The 21844-nt window shown below is 33.7% G+C and overlaps 1 protein-coding gene across 2 annotated transcripts in view; it reads left to right on the forward strand.

The window, feature by feature from the left end:
• Positions 1-9626: 9626 nt before the first annotated feature.
• Positions 9627-21844, forward strand: part of LOC129796141 (paired box protein Pax-6) — a 30929-nt gene continuing 18711 nt past the window's right edge. The window contains exons 1-2 of one of the 2 annotated variants that reach the window (XM_055837902.1): positions 9627-10108; positions 20147-20359. In XM_055837902.1, the coding sequence (XP_055693877.1) occupies positions 9964-10108; positions 20147-20359 (358 nt within the window). In that variant the 5' untranslated portion in view covers positions 9627-9963. The remainder of the gene's footprint in view (positions 10109-20146; positions 20360-21844) is intronic. The other variant, XM_055837903.1, reaches the window with a different exon arrangement.

A 21844-nucleotide genomic window follows, 5' to 3' on the forward strand; every position in this document is an offset into this window, starting at 1 on the left:
TAAGTGGTCGATTTGGTGAGAAACAACCCCATTAATGATTTTTCTACATTTGCAGCTTCCGTAAATATTTGTAACTGAATAACTTTCTTTTGCAAAAGACGAAAAAAAGTGGTTTGTATTTTTGGTTAATTAAAATTGAAATGAAGGAAATTTAATGAGGAGCAGATTTCAATGGAAGTCTGTTAATTAGGCTTCTTTATTCTTCTTTTGAATGACAAGATGCCTTTCAGAATCCTTGATAAAAGATGCCACCCTTTTAATACAAAGGAATTTTAAACAATAAGACGGAAGAAAAAATGAAAACCTTAATCAGTGATGATAAGAAATATTCCGAATATTTAAATTGAAAAATTTGTAATAGGGAATGGTTAATTAATTTTAGAAAATATTTAGGAAAAAATGCTGAAAATGTAAAATTCTTGTGAAAAATTCTAAATATATGTAATATATAATTCTTTGAGGATAGAATTTTTTTTAAAAAAGGGAAATTATTAAATTCTAATGAACATGATGTCATTTATCGAGAAATAAGGTAAATTTCTTATATTTGGCTTCAAGAAGGACGCAAAAGACGCTCTTAAAATTCATCGAATTTCCCAAATTATTGGGCTAAAACATAATTTAGCTGGAACAAAAAAAACAGACATTTTAGAAGAGCTTCCCCACTTACAATGCAATGGCAATCAATTGTCCAGATGCTCTCCATGCGATCATATGATTGCATATGTTGGGGTGTAGTGCAAAACCACCTCCCAGAAAACAATTGTTTGAGCAACAATTTCAGGGCAATAAATTGTGAAAAACGTTGACTCCTTTTACCATTCCATAATTACAATATATATTGCATGGTGGAGTGAAGAGAGAGGTGAAACAGTAGTTATTATTATTATTGGTGCATATGGACTTTCCAACACCATTAATTTTCCCTCAGCATTGCACACATAAAACCATTTCCACGTGAGAGTGGCATGAGTTGGAGGAGGAGGTACAACAACAAAAAAATGCCAGCTTTCTGCCCTTCGTCTCACGCCTCCGTCAAATGCTGAAAAACTCATTGGGCGAAAACGAGCTACCTTTCGCATAATACAATAACACAAGAAATTTTATATATAGCCCAACGTATAGCCCTCGGAGAGAGAGAGACTCAAACAATGAGGAATATTTTAATATACAAAGCAACACACTTGCCCCCAATGTGGAGCATATTTTTCGCATAGAAGAATGAATATTCGGTGGCGGGCGGTAGAAGAAAAAACACAAGGTGATTTTAATCGCAAGAAAAAGTAATTTTAATGAAAAATTGCCCAGCAATTACGTGGCAGAACCGCACAAAATTTATTCACGTGAATGCGAAAAGCGTCAAAAAAGGAAAGGTTTTTCCCTTCGAAAGAAAATAAAAAGAGAACAAATTGGGGTCGATGGGGTGGTGTAGAAAAATTGCGACAATTGCTTCGGGGGCAAATCAATCAGTTTAATTTTGTCCTTCGGGGCCCAACAGAATGATGCCACGATAAAATTTTTATTGACTATTATTCATTGATAGATTGACAGTTAGGGGGTTGATTGTCTATAATGTATTTATATACAAGCCTTCAATGTATTTCAAGAGCTTTTTTTATTAATTCGTGAGCCCAGCTTGTTCTTTAGAAAAATATATGAATTTTTAAAGATCACCACTGCTTATGAAATAATTTTTTAATCCTAAAAATAAAACATAATTAGGGGATGATCTTTGAGCGTCTAAACAGCACCCAAGAATCGAAAATGTTCAGGCTTTTTGAAGATAAAAGAATTTAAAAAATATATTTTTTTAATCATTAGAAATTCAACATCAAACATTTAAAACGTCAAAAATTAACAAAGAATCATCAAACGTTGAAAAGACATTTTAAACGTTAAAATAAACATAAAAAAAGCAGAAAATAAACTTAAAAACAACTAAAATTTATCGAACGCCAGAAAATAAGTCAAACGCTTTTATGACGAAGTATTGTTATTCAATCCTTATTCAATCTACTTATTAGTTTTCAATCAGTATCTTAAAACAGGTCTACAAACATCTCTTTGAAAAGATTTCTGATTAGGCAGCTGATTATTAAAGAATTCATTAATCTTAAAATTCATATTTGTACTACATTATATTCCTCCTTATCCCATAATAATATTGCGAAAGGAATAAAGGAGCTTAATCACATATATACGGAAAAATCTTTATTTGAGGGAAAATGTGCAACTTGATTAACTTTATAGAGAATTAAAGTAGAATAATAATTCGAAAAAGAAACTTCAGATTTACCCCTATTTAGCCGGCAAATATTTGCCCAAAAATGCAAAAAATGACGTCACCTTTTGTTTTTCGTTTATTCTAAAACAAAACCAAGCATTAGCATGAGTACCTACTCTACACATTGACACTTTGGGAATCCGATACTTTTGATCTTAAACTTTGACCTTAATTTTTTCCCAAAAATAAAACGTTTTTCTCAATTTTAACACTGGAAGACCGAGGTTTCTAACCTCAAAAGTTTGACCTTTATTTTCTCTCAAATAGAAAATATTTTTCCAATTTTTCTTTCAACGATATTGGAGTATTGAAACTGCTCGATACACAGATTGAAAAATGTCGAATTGGCCAATTTGGCCAGCAATATCCTCCAAGGGTTAAGTATTTATTTTTTTATTTTCCTTCACAGACAAAAAATAATTCAAATTTCCTATACAATGGACCTTATTCAGCGACCAAGAAACACTTGAAATTCGCTTGAAATCTTGAAATTTCAGTACAAAATTCAAAAATTTCAAGAGTTTCTTGAAATAAGGTCTTAAGAGCTCATCTCGATAGGTTTATTGATTTTATTCTGCAACGATTCTTAAATCTAATTCTCTACGGTGTCCAGAAAAGTCTCAGCGTTGAAAAAAAGAGGTTATGACGTCACTCTTTGAATTTTTACTCAAATTTTTCCCAGCTCATCTCAGTGCAAAAGGAGGTCTGTTTAGCAATTTCTTATTCTTTTTTGATCCTATAGAAGACTAGCCGTGTCCTTATTGGTGCTCTGAATGCGAATTTTTTTCATACAAAAGTGAGTAAACTCCTTTTCTAAAATTTTAAAGTACATATTCCGAATATTTCTTTCCTTTCTTTCACATAAATCTTTTTTTTTTTTCAATTTGCAGAAAATGACTTAATTTATGACGCCCTTGCAATATTATCATTTATACATTATTCTCCGTATGAAGCTTCACTGCGAAACTCCACTGTAAAAAAAATGGTTATAATGTAATACAAAAAATATTAAATGAGAAACCTCAGCTGTTTGTCGGTTGTTGGTGGACAACCGTCGGAATTACCTTCTGTCACTCGCATCTTTTACGCTCTCATTGAATTGTGTTGGACCACCAGAAAATTATTATATTTCTCCCCATTTTCTTGTATTCCCATCATCAACGTCAAATTTATGCTCAACTTTTTTCTTAAGATCCATCTCACACAGTATTGTTGGACGACACATCGGTCGCTTGTATGTGGAGCACACAGCAACCGAATGTATGAAAGAAGGTGTTCTCCGTGTCGGTGGTTCTTTTTTTTCTTCTTCTTATACCTTTTATGCTGCCACCTCAGCAAGTGGAATGAGAGACATACATGCCGAAGAATTGGGTGATTTTTTTTCCGCGTCGTCCTCCTTGTCACCTGATTGTTTGGCGATGAACCCCCGTATAACGTCTTATGGGTGAAAAATTCGTGCCGCGTGATTTTCATGGTAAAATGGTATTTTTCCAAGAAGGATAACAAATAGCTCCTCAATTTGTCTCTGCCACCGATTTGGGTTTCATCTATCGTGTTCCAAATCCACGCAAGAAAAATTCCTCCTCTGGCTATATGGGAGATGAGAGATTAATTAGCTCCCAATGTGCCCCAAAATGATCGCTACGATCAATTTCCGTTGGAGATCGCGCGATCGCGGAATGTCTATTTTAATTGTGAACAAAAAAGGGGGAAAGTTCCTCGAAAAAAAATGCCATCAGATCGATTGGAACAAATTTACAAATTGACATCCTTCAAGCAATCTACCCCTTTCGATCGTCTTCAATCGCGCGCCTACAAAAGCCGCGCGATCTTCCACCTGGACTCGCGATGCGATCGCATGTCACAGCACTTTGTTATATTTCTCAATGCCCTCCAATTTATGATCTCTCTCTCACTGCCTCGAAGGGGAGGATGATAAAGTAAAACAAAAAAAAATCCAAAAGAGTTTAACCTCGTGAATTCACCGCGGAAGCCATCGTCGTGACTCTCATCTGCCCCAGGAGATCAACATTTAAGGAAAAATATTAACTTTTCATGATTTGAGATAAAGATTAACTCATTGTGTGTGTGACTTCATTGAAGGAAGATCATTAAAATGTTTGTTGGGACATTTTATGATGCAAAAGGTGAGAAAATTGGCATTACAACAGCACATGATGTGCCCCAGAGGTTGAAGTAGTGAAATTTTGTGATTGAAATCAATTAGTTTGCATTTCGCGTAGATGCAGATTAAAAGATTAAAAGGTTGAATTTGTGGGAAAAATTGACAGATTACGACTCCTCGAGAGATAATCATTTTCCTATTTTAATAAGACATTTTTATAAAAATTTATTAAATCTTTTCTTTTCCAATTTTGGGCTGAAAATCATTTTTGGTATGATTTTAAATTATTCTCATTCGAAATATTTAATTTTTAATGTTGATTTTGATCGTTTCACGTTAAAAACAAACATATAAAGCATAAAATCGTTCAATGGTTTTATCATGATACTTAATTCTATAGATGTTACAAGTACTCCTCACAGCCAAAACTTTTTTTCCACCCTTTTTAAGGGCTTTCCTAAACTAGAAAAAATAAGAAAATTCATAAGGAATATTTTTTTATGAAATTAACACCCTCTGAATAAAATTTTAATTACGGTTTTTCCAAAATATCAACTTAATCTATCAACATTTTCATGTTTTGAGAAAAAATTCTAACCAAGATTAACAAGAAAAACTAACGTCCTCTCAGAGCTTTCGGCCTTGCTCGATGCCTTCATCAGAGGCTATAGCCAGAAGTATTTCATTAAAAGATTTATTTTTAAGAGAAAAGGACGAAAAACAAAATATTCAAAAATCGTTTTTTTTTTTGCAAAAGTGTCTCGTTTCAGCTCAAAGTAACCTCCAAAAACTTTTTTTTACTTTATTTCATCCGATGAATTAACAAATTTAAAAAAAAATAATTCGAATATTCTGAAGGATCTTTTAAATATTTCGAGTGCTTTTATTTACTAATGTTTGTATCGAGAATTTTTTTCTTCTGATTGCAGATTTTTTTTATTAAATTCAGTTTTTATAAAAAAATGGTTTATTCACAAAAAAAAATCTTTTAAAATTATCGAACCATTCATCTTTAAAAGTAGAATTAATAAATTATATATCTTTTTAGAATATGAAACAAAAACAAAAAAAAATCAAATTTATCACAAAAAAGACAATTTTTAAATAAATCGAAATATAACGACAAAATATTCAACAAGATATATTTTAAGAGACATTAATAGGATATTAAAAAAAAACTTTAAAGTCCTTCAGAGATAAATAATAAGGACAACTATTTAAAAATTCAGCAGACACAACAATCAAACTGCTGTTTGGAATCAGTCTTCTGCTGGCAATCAAGCAAAAGCTCGAGCTTTGGGGCACGCGAGGTAGAAAGAGACGGGGAACTGCGTGAAAGCGAGACGGCCAACGCAAGTTTACCTTTTCCTGCTCACCTGTGCTCACCTTTGGGTGCTTCCTGAGCTCACACACCAAACACACACAAATATTCACTCACCTTTTAGCTCTTCTGGAGGGGCATCGCCATGCTTCTGGGAGTGAAGTGTGTACATGGCAAAAAGGGGGCGTTTTATGTACACCAACATAGGAGAGCGAGATAGAATGCTAGGCGGAGTCTTGAGCATTTGGGTGAGCTTGTGGTGCAGCGAAGAAGCAAAAAAACGAAGAGAAGAAGCAAAATGTACGAGGAAGAAGAAAGCGGGGCATGATGGATGAGGGCACGATGCTCGCATTTGTGGTCTCTTTGGTATGATCTTTGGTGGTGCGGGAACACCGTCTCGCATGCCAAGTGTCAATTGTCCAGCGATGTCGCCCGAGACTATTTATTTGTGCTATTTGCTCAAGAGGAATCGCACACAGGAATGTCGAGCCGACGAGCGGGGCAATTAAATTGACGGATGAGCTTACAGAACCTCCGAGGCATTTGCACTTTGCTAAAGAATCTCTCTATCTCTCACTCCTGCTCTTAAACACCTAATGGAGACCACAATTTATGATGCATCCCAATGAGATAATTCATAATTTTGTTGTTTTAATCAGCATTAATATTTTGTTTTGAAATATTTACTTCAGAATATTTGAAATTTTAATATTTTAATTTTTTTTTTAATTTAAACAAGTCAGAATATATTTTATCATGATGAAATATATTTTTAATAGGCCTGAATAAACTCCTTTAGTGTTAATGGATTAAACACAAACAATGAAAGTTTGTAAATGAGCTTTTCTGTGTGTAAACAGAGCCAAAAAAATGTGAAAGAGATAAAAATCACAAAAGTGACGTCATTGTTTACATTTTTCCAACTTTACCTAACACGATGACTAGACAATTAGACAATTTCTTATTCTTTTTTCATCCTTTACACGATTATACATATTCAGAAAAATTATTTTCTTAAATCAAGGGTTTTCCCATACAAAATCCGATAAACTGAAATTCCTTATCAAAAAAAAATCAAATTCTTAAAATTTCTGTATGTTTTAGCCCAATCCAAAACTTTCCCACACATTTCCATGCTAATTACCTAATGATTGGATGTTGTTGATGTACAAAAATAATATCTTATTAAAATGATGTGATAAAAAAATCACATAAGTTTTATTCTTTATGGTTTAAAATACTAGATAAGGGGTGCCAAAAAAAAAGTGACTCAAATTGAATTAAAATTTAAATAAAAATTATTTAATCACTATCCCCGAAAATTGAAGAAGTTTCCAAAAAATTATGTCCCATTTGGTGAGCGTGAGACGAAACGTTGTTTGAACGATTCAAAGCTAAATAAATGGGCATAAATATTCAGTAATAGTCTATCTTATCCCCAAGAGAAACTTCTGTTGCTATTAAGATAAGGGTTTCAAAGATATTCGGGTCGGTTAAACCAAAAAATCGATGTAGCAAAGCACTTAGCAGATTGGTGGTGTGGAGTGAATATTGTGTCTCAAATTACTTAATTTATAATTTTAAAAATATTCTAAATAAATGAGCTTTGATGACTTCATAATTTAATACATTTTATTGCATACGTAATTATTAATGACGTTGATTATTTTATCAAAATATCGAAAAACTCTCACACTTATTCTCACATTTATTGTCTACAAAATGGTTTTGAAAAATTGAAAAGATTCATTAAAAAATTAAAATACTTTTTAGCTGTTATTCTTCCTTCAAAGAAGCACAGCTTCTGTGTCCACTGTAAAATGCAAAGTCATCAGATCGGGCTCAAACTTGGGATGAGCACGAATAAATAAAGACTTGCGGTCAACGGCAAAGTTCATATATCGGGTAGAAGACATCCGATTATGAAGTCAAACACAACCCCCCACTCCCCCGTCCGTATTTTGGAACACCTCTAAATTTTGTTTTCGCTCTATATCAGCCCCTATTATAGGATTTGTTTTCTATTCCTATGTGTTTATTTTTTCTATAATCTCTTTACAAACGTAACATAATTAAGAGGTGGAAAAAAGTTCTTCTTTCCACGGTAATAGTCGAAAATGATAGATTCATCAATAAAACATGCCATTTGTCAGAGTTCTTAACATTCGCTTTTAAGTTTAGCTTACGCGGTTATCACACCTCAGGATAATAGAGATTAAAGACTTACATTAATTTCTGAGCAATTTAATTATTAGTCCACTTCTTAAGCTAGATATAGCTTTTTTAAGCTAAGCTTTAGTTTTTTTCTTAATCAAGCTTAAGTTTTTCAAAGCCAAGCTATAATGTTTTTAAAGTTAGATCATACTTAGTTAGAGCTGAATGCATCTTTAGATGATTTCAATTAATTTTTCTGCCCGAGGACAATCAAGATTACGTCTGAATGTTTTTCCGTATCTAAACTTTGAAACCATATAAGCCTGACCTAAAGAATCTTGCCCCGACCTAAACAACTTAAACTTAGGTTAAAAAAAAATTAAGCATTGAAAAAATAAAGATTTAGCTATAAACAAATTAGTCCTAGCTTCTAGAAACTCAATCCAGACTTAAGAAACTAAAGTCTGGCTGATGAAACTTAGATCTACCTTGAATAACTTAGGCCTAATTTACGAAACTTAATCCAGTGTCAAGAAACTTAGATTTAGTTAAAAACACACTTAAGTTTGGCCCAAAACACTTAGGCTTAATTAAAAAAATCTTTTTAGCCTAAATCTTTTAGTACTGACTGAAGAAACTTTGGTTTAAGCCTAAATAACTTAGACCCAGTTGGAGAAACTTTTAGTCCAGTGTCAAAAAACTTAGACCTCCTTTAAGTAATTTAGCCCTAGTTTAACAAATAAGAGTCTGACTGTAAGAAACTTTTGTCGGATTAAAATCTTTAAGGCTAGCTTAAAAAACTAGGCCCTGCTTAATGAACAAAGGCCTAGCTTAAAAAACATAAATCGGACTTACTACTAAAACAGCTGAAAGACAATCTATTTTATCAGAGTGTCAGAGTCCCCAAGAGTAGAGTAGATTCCTCAATATAATTCATTTTGTAATCGTATATGGAATGTCTTATCGCTTTAGCACGGAGCAATTGAGCACCATAGTGATCATACATATTTCTTTAGGTATGCTCTTGAGTGGGGGATGCAATGTAGTGGGGTGGTGTGCGTGTGGGTGGGTGATAGAATTTCCGCGGTTATTTGCGTTTAATGACCATATCAAAATGAATTATTTCACGTGAAAATCGCTACTCTGAGGCGAAAGTGTGAAAGACAAAAAGATCCATCATTGCAAAGTCTTCGTCACCACAAACGGTTCGGGTGTCCATCTTATGCAAAGTAGCATCAATTTTATGAGAGAGAAATGCTAAATTGATTGAGAATCAATGGGGCTGCGTGGGGAGACGATCCGCGGGGGGAGGTTTGTGGGTAAATTGAAGAAGTTGGAGCTTGAGAACGTTGTGAGTTATGCAGGTGTTTGTGCCGGGATGCCACTGTATTGGAAGCCCCTCCAATTGAATGGCGCTATTTACCTGTGTGCGCACCTGAGGCCTGTGAGAAACGCCACACGAGGCGGTTATTAGGTGTGTGCTTTTCATTAGCGCGGCGTCAGTGAAAGACCACGTAAACCCAGTGGGTGCGCCCATTCGTCCGCACGCCATCTCACTCTATCCACAGCATTGGGAATGCTTCAGGTGCGAATGCTCATCTCTTTTCAGCATCACTCTTACCTGGCCAAGCACCTGAATGTGGCCTCTGTGTGTGTGTGAGGCGCAATTTGACGCGCGGCGGCTCAAGCTCACGGGTGCTTGATTTTGTTCGAACCTTCGTGCTTCTTGTTTCCTTCCTTTTAGTCGAACGGTGCTACCTTCGCCGACAAGTTCGAAACCCCGGCGCTTTGCTCGCGGTCAGGTGCAACTTTACGTTTTTTTTGTAACGTCCACAAAAAACTTCGCGACAGTTTTATTTTTTAAAAATTGTTTTGGGCAAAAACCAAAAAGCCTATTCCTTGGTGAAAAGTGCATTGAGCCCAGACAAGAAGGAGCACAAGAAGTGTTAAGAAAAGACAACGTATTTGTGTAAATGTTGAGAGTGACAATGTTGGGACTGATTGAGTGTGCTTGATAAAGCTAGTGGCGGGTGCAGGGAGAAGGTTAGGGTGTTTGGAGGAATCGAATAAGGGTGTATCATGTTGATTGGATCGACAATTGGGAGTGAGTTCGCGCCTCTGCCAAGTGCTCCGTGGAGCTCAATGGAACCACCGAGAGCCCCAATAGCCGGTGGTGGTTCTCTTCCACCCCCGCCGCCACCAACGCTCTCACTCTCCCCAACAGGTAACCCTCACCCCCACATTAGAGGCATGTTTAGTGAAACATTAAAATCTATTAAAATTACCAAAGTCCACCGTCGAATGCTTGAAAAGAAAATAAAAAACATTGCTAAAATACTTGGTGTTAGCCACGAAGTGGAACACCAACTAATAAAAGATAACGGCTGAAAACTTCGAAACTATAACAGCTAAATCCTCCAAGGGTTAATGCGTTCGTAAAGCAAAACTTAGGTACTGTGATAAATAAATGTAATTAAGTGGATCCCGAATGTATTTTTTTTTAGGATTCAGTGTCTTTTTTTATTTATTAAGAATAAATAGGTGAGGGTGGACATTTCGGTCTTATAAATCTTTTTTTTTAAACTTCTAGACGTTGTTCTTTTAAATTTTTACAATAAAAGAAAAAATCAAAAAATATAATAATAACAAATGATTAAAGAACTTAATGGAATGCTTTAAAAAAAACTTATTTCTATAAACTTAGGAAAATACTAATTTTTTAAAAATTCAAAGGCAATAAAGAACCAGTGGAGTTTGAAGTTATAATATGACCTGAACTCTTAAAAAATATCTAAAACTAAAAAAAAAAATTACCATTTAATTAAGTTGAAAAATATTTTAAAAAATATATTATTTAATATTTTAAAAGTTAAAATTAAAAGACGGCGACTTTTTTTTGTGTTTAAACAATTAAATTTATTTGAACACTTTTAAGACTTAACTTTTTTCTAATTGTTTTTTTTTTTTTTTAAGAAAAATGTTTAAAATTCAGAGATTAACAAACAAATTTTTATTAATTAAATCTATGTTTTCATTATTTATTCATTTTTTTTTTTAGGAAAGCCATCCATTGTTAGATGTATAAAAGAATAATAAAAGTAAAAATTGCAATAATCAACTGAAAATTTAAAAGAAAATTCATTTTTTTTTATTTAAGACCAGACAAAAATTACCCATCTTGTTAATTATTTTGCTTTAAAAAAAATTAAACATATTTTTTCCATTTTTTTTAGTTTATTCCTTTGAATAATTTTTATTTAATTAACTTTTAGTATATTCAAAGTTAATGCAAAAAATAAATTTAAATTATAAATAAGTAAATGAAAATATTTATATAATTAAACAAAATTTAATTTTTGGAAATATTTGTTCATACTTTTTAATAAATTCTAATATTTTTTTCATAAGATATTATTAAAAAATCATCTTTTTTATTAATTCTAATGAATTTTAAAATTAAAACTAATTGTTCTAAATAAGTTTTGCAATTTTATACCTAATATTTGAAAAAAATGAAATATTTTAGATTAGATTGGTATTACCGATTTTTCTTCAAAACGTTAATAAAAAACCTTACAAGGTATTCAATAGTAATTAAAATTTTTTGAAATAAAGTATAAACCTGAAAATATAAGATTCTACTGCTAAAAAGTATGCTCGGAAGTCGTTAAAGATTTTCTTTGTGAAACAACAAAAGATAGATTTAGAAAAATTAAAGAATAAAATTCATTAACATTTTTTTAACATGGATTTCTTTATGTAAAAAAATATAGGTAGTCAATTAAGATATTAAGAGTAAGATCGTAAAAGACTCTAAATGACGGGTCAATATTTAGCACAAACCCATAGTTCATTGGAAAAGGAACTACACTGAAAGAAAAGTTTCTAATCCACCTTTAGGCTGCCTTTAGCAGCTTTGGATGTTTTATATAAAAAAAAAATCTTTTAGCGGTTCCTTATTTCAATAAGAAGAAAGGTAATATACAATTACAGTTTGACAAATTCCAATGATTAAATGGAAATACGTTGAAACATTTTTCTGATGAACTTTTGGGGCACCTTTTGGAGGTCTTTTGGGGCGAAAAAGAATGGAATGCAATCCGCGCGCGGGCTTCACACAGAACGAGTCTTTCACCGCGTGGAATGCTTCCTCTCTGTCGACAAATTGATCATTGTTACCTGATTGAGAATCTCCTTCTTCTTACCTGTGGGCCAAGAAAAAAAAAACAGACCAACAATCATCTCGCGAGGGCCTCTTCTTTTGGTGACTTTTGGTGACATTAATCGACTCATTAGAGATTCTCCCCACGTTGGGGCATTCACAACAAATTCCGCGGGTAATTTTGAAGATCTTCTCTCTGTTGGTTTTTTTCATCCCATATAACACCTCATGCCGGACTTGATGACTTTTCACGGCAACATAGGATGAATGTGGTGGATGACCACGAGGATTGTCTTGAGTGTATGTGCGGATTAAGGTGCGAGAAAGTGATTATTTTTTTAATGTGGTTTTAACGGGGAGGGAAAAGTTTTTTGTGTGAGCAATGAGTTGCCCAGGTGAGAGCACAGAAAATCGCAAAAGGTACACGAATGTTGTGTGTTCGTCGTCTCGTTAAACAGTGTCCATTAATTACCCGATTATGATCTCTTGAGTTGCATTTTGCCACGACTCCTGTCACCCCGGAATGTGTAATGTGTTAATTGCCATTTGGTATGGAGAGGCCTCTCTTTCGGGACACTTTGGGCAAAAATTGCGTGCAGAATCGCATTTTAATTTTCAATTCGTGAATTTCTTTTTAGCACCCCTCTTCATGCTAGGTGGAGGTGCTAAAAGGAAGACACAATGCCCCAACATAAGGGGAACCATAAAAAAAACGGAGCAACAGTGAACCCGTGTCGAAGATTGAGATCTATTCCATGGGAGAGAACTGTGTGAGAACACCCTTTCCAACATTTTTTTCTGCGTCAACATGATACACGGAGGCATGATAAAAGTTATCAAGTTGTGCAAAATTCATTGAGATGTCCACACTGTATGATAATAAACCCATCATCGTGCATACAATGGTTTTGTCCCCTTCAAAGAAGAGGGAAATTCACCCATTCACCGACGGCATGTGGTGTCACACTTGCCAGGTATTGCCACGAATTTATGGACACAGTGATGGTCGCAAGGTGTCCCCAAGAATCACCACAATTCACTCATCAATCGTCCTTTTGTGTCCCCATTGCAAATCCACGTGCACATCGACGGATCTTTTCAAAACTATCCCTAAAATTATTTCTAACGTTGAAGAAAAGCCCATTTGGGAAATTTATCAATTTTTCTTCTAAAATCTTACCGGTTTTCCATTAAAATTCAAGCTTTACGTTTGATTATCAGAAATTTCAATTCAAAATCTTCAGATTTAAATTCAAAATTATTACCTATAGCCTAGATAGTTGTTAGAATAGAAATATATTGCGGATATCACTGAGCCCTGTTAATTTTACGAAATTTTCGCCCTTGTCTGATTTCAAAATTGGCTATAAGTCAGTTTTGAACCAAAATTCTTGAAATTTTGCACAAGAAGTTCTAAAACTCTTCTTTTAACCTGCTGGCCGCCAAGACCTTGGAGCTTCCTTAGAGCGCCAAGGTGGGGTCGTTGAACGACCCCAAGAAGGAAGTCGATTTTCTCATAAACTATAAAACCGGGAACTGTCGGGTCACTACCTTTAGACTCCTTATATAGTCCTCTTGCCCCTTGCATCACAAATTCGCCACCCGGAAACACGCAGAAAAAGATATTAGGGAAAAACATTTTTCACTCATTTTTCACAATTTCTTCTTGAGAAATTTGCCACAAAGTTGACCGCAACTGCTATTTTTTTTCACTACTTCCCCACATTCCCCTCACTTCCCGCACCGTGATAAATGGCAATATTTCTCGAATATTCTTTATTGTTTTGCACATTTATATGCTTCTAATTATGTTTTATGTTGTTTATGTTACTTATTCGCGATAATTCTGACACAGAGAAGGTAAAGTGAGAAAGTAAACACAACCCTTCAACCCCCTTCAACCATATGATTTATGATGTGACTAACTTCATTCTAAGAAATTTTCCGCAGCATGGCCGTTATACCAATTTTTGAATTCCCTTCTTCTACATTTTCCTTAATAACTTTTCTTGTGGTGGACGGATTGAGCTGAAATTTTTACACAACCTCCTCAGATAACCAAAGAACTTATTTCCAAAAGATGGGAATGGTATCTTTTATATTTATTAAGTTATAGCATGAAATATAGGGCTGGGGTCGTTCAACGACCCCGCTTGGCGGCCTAGAGGTTAAATAAATCTTATCTATCTACTCAATGTCTGGATTAGTCCTTAAGGAGCACAAGAAATCCAGTGAGCGGAGTAAAATTATTTTTGGGAGTTCCTTTGGGCCCATTTGGGCCCAAATAAGACATTTTTGACCAAAAGTCCCGGTTTTTAAATTTTCGCATTCTTACTTCAAAATTGTCTAGAAGACTAAATTCTTAACTAAAATTCTTGAAATTATGCACGAAAAGTTCTAAAACTCATTCTTTTAACAGAATCAACTGGATTTTTGAATAAATAATTTTTTTTGTCATTTTATGCACTCAAAGTACAAAAAGTTTTTTTCCAAGAAGCGTAGTTAATTGGAAAATCTTTGTTAAATGAGAAAAGTAGAACATTCTTAAGGATGTTACATTAAATACAAAATTTTTTAACAAAAGCTTGAAAAACAAAACAAAAAGAATCTTAAAATGGAAAATAATCCTATTCGCCCCAATTTCATTAATAAAAAAACACTTTTCGGCTTCTATAAATATTTGACCTTTTTAAAATGAAATAAAATTTGAATTAAAAAAATTAAGGACCTACCTTTTTATCTGTGCTACACAAAGAAAATTATTTTGAATCAATGAAAGTCATTTTCAGAATTTTCTGTCTATTTCCTCAAGAAATAAAAATGCGAGTTACTTTAAGTTATGACATTATTTCACAGAGGACGATATAAGTTGAAAATCAATCAGGAAATCTTAGAATATAATTAAATAAATTAATAAATAAATTAAATAAAATTAAATATCTTAAAGTTAAAAGTTTTTCAAGTTTGCTCTTTAACTCAAAGAAAATTAATAAGTTTTGTATAAAATCATTTTGTAAATTTTCTTTGTTTTTTGACGAAGATTTACACAAACTTTCACCAAAATTGACGCCAAAAAATGTATCCGTGACGCCAAAAAATGTATCCGTGACGATTAAAAATGTATCCGTGACGCCAAAAAATGAATCCGTAATGCCAAAAAATTATCCGTGACGCCAAAAAAATTATCCGTGACGATTAAAAATGCATCCAGACGCTAAAATATTATCCGTGACGTTTAAAGATTCGTGGCGAACACCAAGTATTTCTCTATAGAAGCTTGAAAAAAAATATTGAAAAAAATTATTAGCTCTTTCTTTTATCTGTAAGAGCACAAACCATTTTTTTATTAATTCAAAATACATATAACAAAACGCCGTAATCAAAATATTTTTATGTGAAAAAGTCCGTTTCAATATTGAAAGTAAACATCTTCTTGAATATTACAAGTAACTCACATTTACCCGGGGGCTTCAACAAGCTGTTGTAAAATAATAATTTTTTTTTCTCGTCATTTCTCAACGAAGATTGGCTCAAAAGAAAAGGATAACACCCTTTTTTATTTTTATGACTGGAAGCTGGTGGTGCCATCTAACAATTGTGCAACATAAAGACTTCCGGTTGTCCCGGTATATAAATCTAAGTACTTAAAGGTTATTTTTCAAATGAAATATTGAATTTAAAGTATTCTAGAAAATTATCTTATTGAATTAAAAATGAATATTTTTTTTCCTAAATAGAGTAATCAATTGAGAAATGAATTAACCAATCAGATTTAATAAAAACGAATTAAATACTTACAGTATACCTTACTAATAATATATCTGAAATGGGTTTAAATTAAAGCTTAAAGCGAAAGTAAAAACAAGTAAAATTATTCTCCAGAAATAATTTAAAAAAAAAACAGAATATTTTATATAAAAACTTCTTTTTCGCATTAACCCAGATAGGATAAGATAAGTTAAGAACTCTTTTTGATTGAGAGTTGACTTTTCTATACAATTTTGAAATAAGTTTTTGCGTAAATCTAAAGAAAAATCCTAGGATAAAATAGTTAAAATATTCCATTAAACTAAAGCATAAATGTTTTGCACTGATGTATACTTTTATGCTCACCCTAAGACCCAAAAAGAAAAAAAAATGCTAAATAGAGACATTATAAGAAGTAATGCTGTGATCCGTTTGAGGAGTTTGCTCATTGTGGTTCTTCTTCACCTAAATTCTTCCCACAACATGATTCACCTTGTCGAATATTGACTTCTTTTCCTACCATATGTTTCACCCTGTTGTGTGGTTTTTGCGCATTTTTCTTGTCGCTCTTTGTGGAGGTTTTTTTTCTTGCTTTTTGTTGTCTTTAAAAAGCATTCGCGATGATTCCTTTGGAGCTACACACAATCGGATTTGCTGGTAAACACACTGGACAAGTTCTCAGTGAACATTCACTAATCGCATTTTAATGATTATACATCAATTTCATATTATGCCGTCGCCTTGTTGCATTTGTGCCACTTGGAGAGATTCACTTTGTGCAATTTTATGCACATTAGTCCACCTCATCCGACAACAATAAACACGGTTAACTTTTAAAACATATCCCAACAAATCGAAACGCATGAAAAGTTAATTAAATTACTATTAAATTTTATTATTGCTCTTGCCCCGCTTAACGACGTGCACATGGTCGATTTAATTTTCACGAAAGAATCCCATGTGTATGCGAAAAAAAGCACACGATTTGGTTGCGGGCGGGAAAAAAATGCCAGCAAGGACGGGGCGCTAAGGGAAGACCAAGAAAAAGTAAATCCCATTGATTTCGGATTAGTTATGTGTGTGCATTATATGTATATATGTATGTAGGTAATAAATGGTGCATTTTGCGCCAAAAGGTGCACAGTGAGACATGACGGGGAAAGGGGAGACATTTTGGGGGGACTTTATCGCGTCCGGTTCTCCGGTTAAATGTTTGATTGTTCCTCCAATTCTTCAAAATGCCGAAAAGTCTTATCGCATTTCGATCATCGCCTCCAAATTGCACCACAAAATTGTCCTCCCTGCGGGTGGGAGATCACCGATCGCCTGAGAATTCCGGGTGGCACCAACCATCTCCATTCACATGCAGTGCCCTCCGTGGTACCACAACTCCCCAACTAAATTGAGAGTAAGATTAACCGGATAAGATAGAACCCCACTCCCTATCCGGTGTGATCTTTTATTGATGATCATCAATTGCAGAGCGGCGGATTAGCAAATTATCCTGTCGATCTCTCTCATGCTCCCCATCTTCTCTCCAATGCACTTGGCCCCCATTTCACATACATATATGGGACTCAGGTGCGTCTAGTCGTCATCCATCAACCTTCTTTTCCATCGCAGAGAGCATGTCGATCGCAACAAAAAATCGCGCACAGTGTCTCTCCATCACATCAAATTCATTTTGAATATTACCTCCAAATGCATTTATGTAGTGTACACTATTCTCTCTCTCTCTCTCTCTTGCAGCATCGAGTGCGAAATACAAGCATAAATTTCAATTAAATGCACCGAAGAGAGCACTTTATGCTAAACTTCCTTGCGATAGTGCCAAAGTGTGTATAATACGGCTCATCGTACCATATGCATTACCATCCTTCATGGCAATGAGAAAAAAATGCACCTCGCGACAATTTTGGTACAACAAATCGCACGGCAATTTGTAGTAAAGTTGTTTATGTAAATGGCCATTCATTAGAGTCGCTAATTGTGGTGTTAAGATTGAGAGAAAAAAAGTGCTGAAATTGCATCCTAATTGGGTCTCAATTGCCCCGCGGAGACCTCTCTAATGACTCCGCATGATAATGCTGTGTTGGGGTGTGATGAAATTGAATTAATAATGATGTGAATTGAAGGAACAAAAAAATGAGGAAGAAGATTTTATAAATAGCCCTCCAGGTCGATCTTCCTTTTAACCCTTTCAGGAGCGCGATCAATCTAGCAAACTGATTGAACTAAAAATAATTTTAATGAGTTCAGTTGAGATTAAAAAAGGCGTTTTTTGCAAAAAAAAATCGTTTTTCGTTCTTCCTGATCCTTTTGAGTCCTTGGGGATGTTCTTTTGTAATCATAATATTGAGGGTTAAACATTTTCTAATTTTTTTTACAATTTTTTTTTAGTATTTGAAGTTTCTAAAATGTAAATGAAAATGACTGAAGAAATTCTCTAAAATTGACATTTTAGTAAAATTATCGCTTTGCAATGAAGTCTAATGTTTATATAAATTTGAACATAAAAATAGACAAATTACCTTAAAAATCTGGATTATTGAACAACTTGTTATAAAAAAAAATATTTAAATAAATAAAATTATGATATTTTTTCGGTCTCTAATGTTTTTATAAATACAAACAATGTTTCAAAGATATTTAATTCCATCCTCAGCCATAAAATAATAAGTAAATTAACATGTAAAGTACAAAGGCGTAACCAGAAATCTACTTAAGGGGGTGTACAAAAAAATAATTTTGGTTTATTTATGTTTTTCTTAATTTAGGAAACGTTAAAAATTAATATAAAATAAACAACATTGAAGTCAAAATTTATCAAGGACAAAATTCATAATAAAACATTAATGTCTATTAAATTCGAATTAACTGTTTTTTGTATAAATTTCTAACGTTTGACGTTTTTCTTTTAACGTTTTGTAAATAAATTGCCTAATACTTTTTATTTATTTATTTTTTAACATTTAATGAATTTTTCTAATATGTAATTAGATATTCTGCAATATATAATTTCAGACGTAGGTATTTTTTTTTTCATCTGATGGTTTTTTTTATAACGTTCGACAGTACAAGAATATTAACGTTTGTCATTACTTTTCTGACTTTTCTTTATTAAAGAATTTCTTAGTCTTGATTTTTTTTCATGTTTGAAAATGTATTCAAGAATTTGTAATGCTTGATATTTTTGATCATTATGACGTTTTTTTTTCTAACATTTGACATTTCATTTCTTCTAACGTTTGACATTTCTTATAAATTTCTTCTTTTACTTCTCCTTTTCATTTTATAATTTGGCATTTTAGTTTGGTAATAATTTCTTTTCACCTCTTGAATAAAAAAAAAGAACAAATATCCCTCCCTGGCCTTGATAAAATGAAAATTTTACCTCGATTAATTATTAACGTTTAAAAATTAAACAAATATGTCCATTTCTACTCAACATTTCCTTACAAGAAATCAATAAAATACCCAAAATTACTTAAATATCTTTAAAAACTGCAACTTATTGCATAAATTTTGAGTTTTTTCCTGCTTGTTGCTTTTATTGGCGAAGTATTCGTATAAAGACTTTGCAATCCAATGCTGGAGAACCCCGAGAAGCTGTAAAGAGCTTCTCATGAATTACAAAATCACACAGGAATCACTCGAATTCAGCCGTTGGGCGCCCATTTATACAAAAAAGATAAATAAAAAAAAAGAAATTCGGCGATTTTATTAAGGCAATTCGTGGTTATGTGAATTGAGAGCGTTTCATTGCTCATGGCAAGAGGTGAGGCCTCTCTAACGAGTTGATGCTGTATGAGATTATCACCTGCTTAAGACGTTGGGAAGGGTGTGAAATTTTACCGTGTGCTTTCTGAGTGTTTTGTGGAGCTAAATTGAAAATTATTAATTAAAGCTTAACCCTTTAAGGGCCTCAAATCACTAAAAATTATAATTAAATTATATTGAAATATTTTTTGCCATGAAAGGGTTAGATCGTTTAATTGAAATGAAACCATATCGCAAATTATCGTGCTGCAAATTAATGATCTTGAAAACTTTTCTCTGAGCTTTACATGCTTCATGAGTCAGCACCTGAGAGAAAATTAATGAAAATGTGAAGAACAAATGAAAATCATCTTCTTTGTTTAGGTTCTCAGTGATTTTTCCGCATTATTTTGTCACAGACTCGCTAACTAGCTAGATCCCCCTCTCTTAGGCAAGCTATTAATTAGTGAGCTTCATCATTAAATAATTGTATGTTTTAGCATCTTTGGCGGTGATTTGGTAATTACAGCACACCCTCTAGTGCCAAAGACATGCAATGCTCATTTTCTAATGTACAATTTTTGTTCTTCTCAGTTGGTCTCTCACCCAATGTACCTTCACCGGGATCCGTTCCGCAGGCAGCGGGTTTATTCGCGGGGGGAGCCGGTGCCGCGGGTGCCACCCCGTCGACACTGAGCGCCCTGGTGTCCCAGCATCGACTCCTGGAGCTGTCGAGGTTCAGCCTGCGCGGTTATGATCTGGCACAGCACATGCTCACGCAGCAGGGCGCCGTCTCCAAGTTACTCGGTGAGTGTAAGTTCACGACATTCCGTCACAATTGCACCACATAAATCCGCACATAAATATTTCATTTTTAACCACATCAATTGCCATGCACATCAATTCGCGTCACATGGGTGGACTTTGCAAATTTATCATTGGCCCCATGATCCTTCGTCCCATCCGCCTTTCAATGCTAATTCTCTGCCATGTGGTTTTTTCCTCTTCATCTTCTTTCCTTCCTCTTTTCACAAATGGAAATCCCAAAAGAGAAGTTCTCAAGCATGACAAAGTATAACGTTTTGTTTTAAAAATTAAAATGATGAAAATTTCACTAAAGAATTTCACTTCAAAAAATGACCACTACTGTGCTAAATTTTTATGAAAAGTGTTGACAATAAATTTTGGGGAGATATTTATAAAATTCAGTACTAAAATCCACCCAAGAATCTGCGACCATTTCGTGGCATCATCCCGTAAATTTATGCGATATGCAAATTTGTGAGTTTGCTCTTTTCTCTCTCACACATCCGCGGGAAAACATGACGATCACCAAATTGATTATTTTGGGTGTCAATTGATGTGAGAAAATTAGACATGATACTAATTGAGGTGCTTCGAGTGGGTGAAAAGATCTCCTATGGAAGCTAAAATGCAAAAGATCATCTTAAAAAACATGGAGCCCACGAAGGTGGAGCTGAGAGATGAAAGATCACTTTTTTGGGACTATAAATACATCAAACAATACTATTCAAGTATTTCAAATAACTTTTCACTAAAAACAATTTTTAATGCTTCGTAGAAGTTGAAAACGTTGAAAATAATCTTTAAAACTTTATATTTCTAAATTTTTTTTTTAGAAATTAATTTAATTTTTCTTTTTGATTTTTTTTAGTTTTTATGATTTCTAAAAATTATAGAAAAACTTTGAAAATCAGAGTTAGTACAGCAGAAGTAATAAGAAACCTAACCTCAACCTCAAAATAATTAAATAAGACATGGTGTAGTCCCAATTTCCTCAGGATTGACTCAAAATTTGATCTTGATTAATTTCCCGTTGAAATTGGGGTCATACAGGTTGAGCATATTGAGAAAAGTCTTATATTGATTTTCGCCATACAATTTTCCAAGAATTGGAATAAAATTGAACAAATGGCGCCACCTTAGTTTCAATTGTTTTATTCCTTCTTCATCAAATCAATAAAGTATCTAATGTAAGCGAAATATTCTCAGAAGAGAATTGGGCTGGAGTCAGTTCCCGCTTGCCGGTCATCTAGTGGTGGAAACGCCCCTGACCCAACGAGTATTTCTCAAACGCGTGTTAACCCTTCCACGTCCCACAAAGAACTCCTCTAAACACTTAGCGACCCGCTATGTATTCTACCACTAGAGGGCCTGGCCCTAGAGCGGAGACCCACATAGAGTGTATAATGTCTCGGAAAATAGGGGAATGCCGACAAAATGGGGTTATGCCATTGGCAGGTACAAACTCTAACCCTACACTAACAATTT

Source organism: Lutzomyia longipalpis, chromosome 4 (assembly GCF_024334085.1).
Source record: "Lutzomyia longipalpis isolate SR_M1_2022 chromosome 4, ASM2433408v1".
Lineage (NCBI taxonomy): Eukaryota > Metazoa > Arthropoda > Insecta > Diptera > Psychodidae > Lutzomyia > Lutzomyia longipalpis.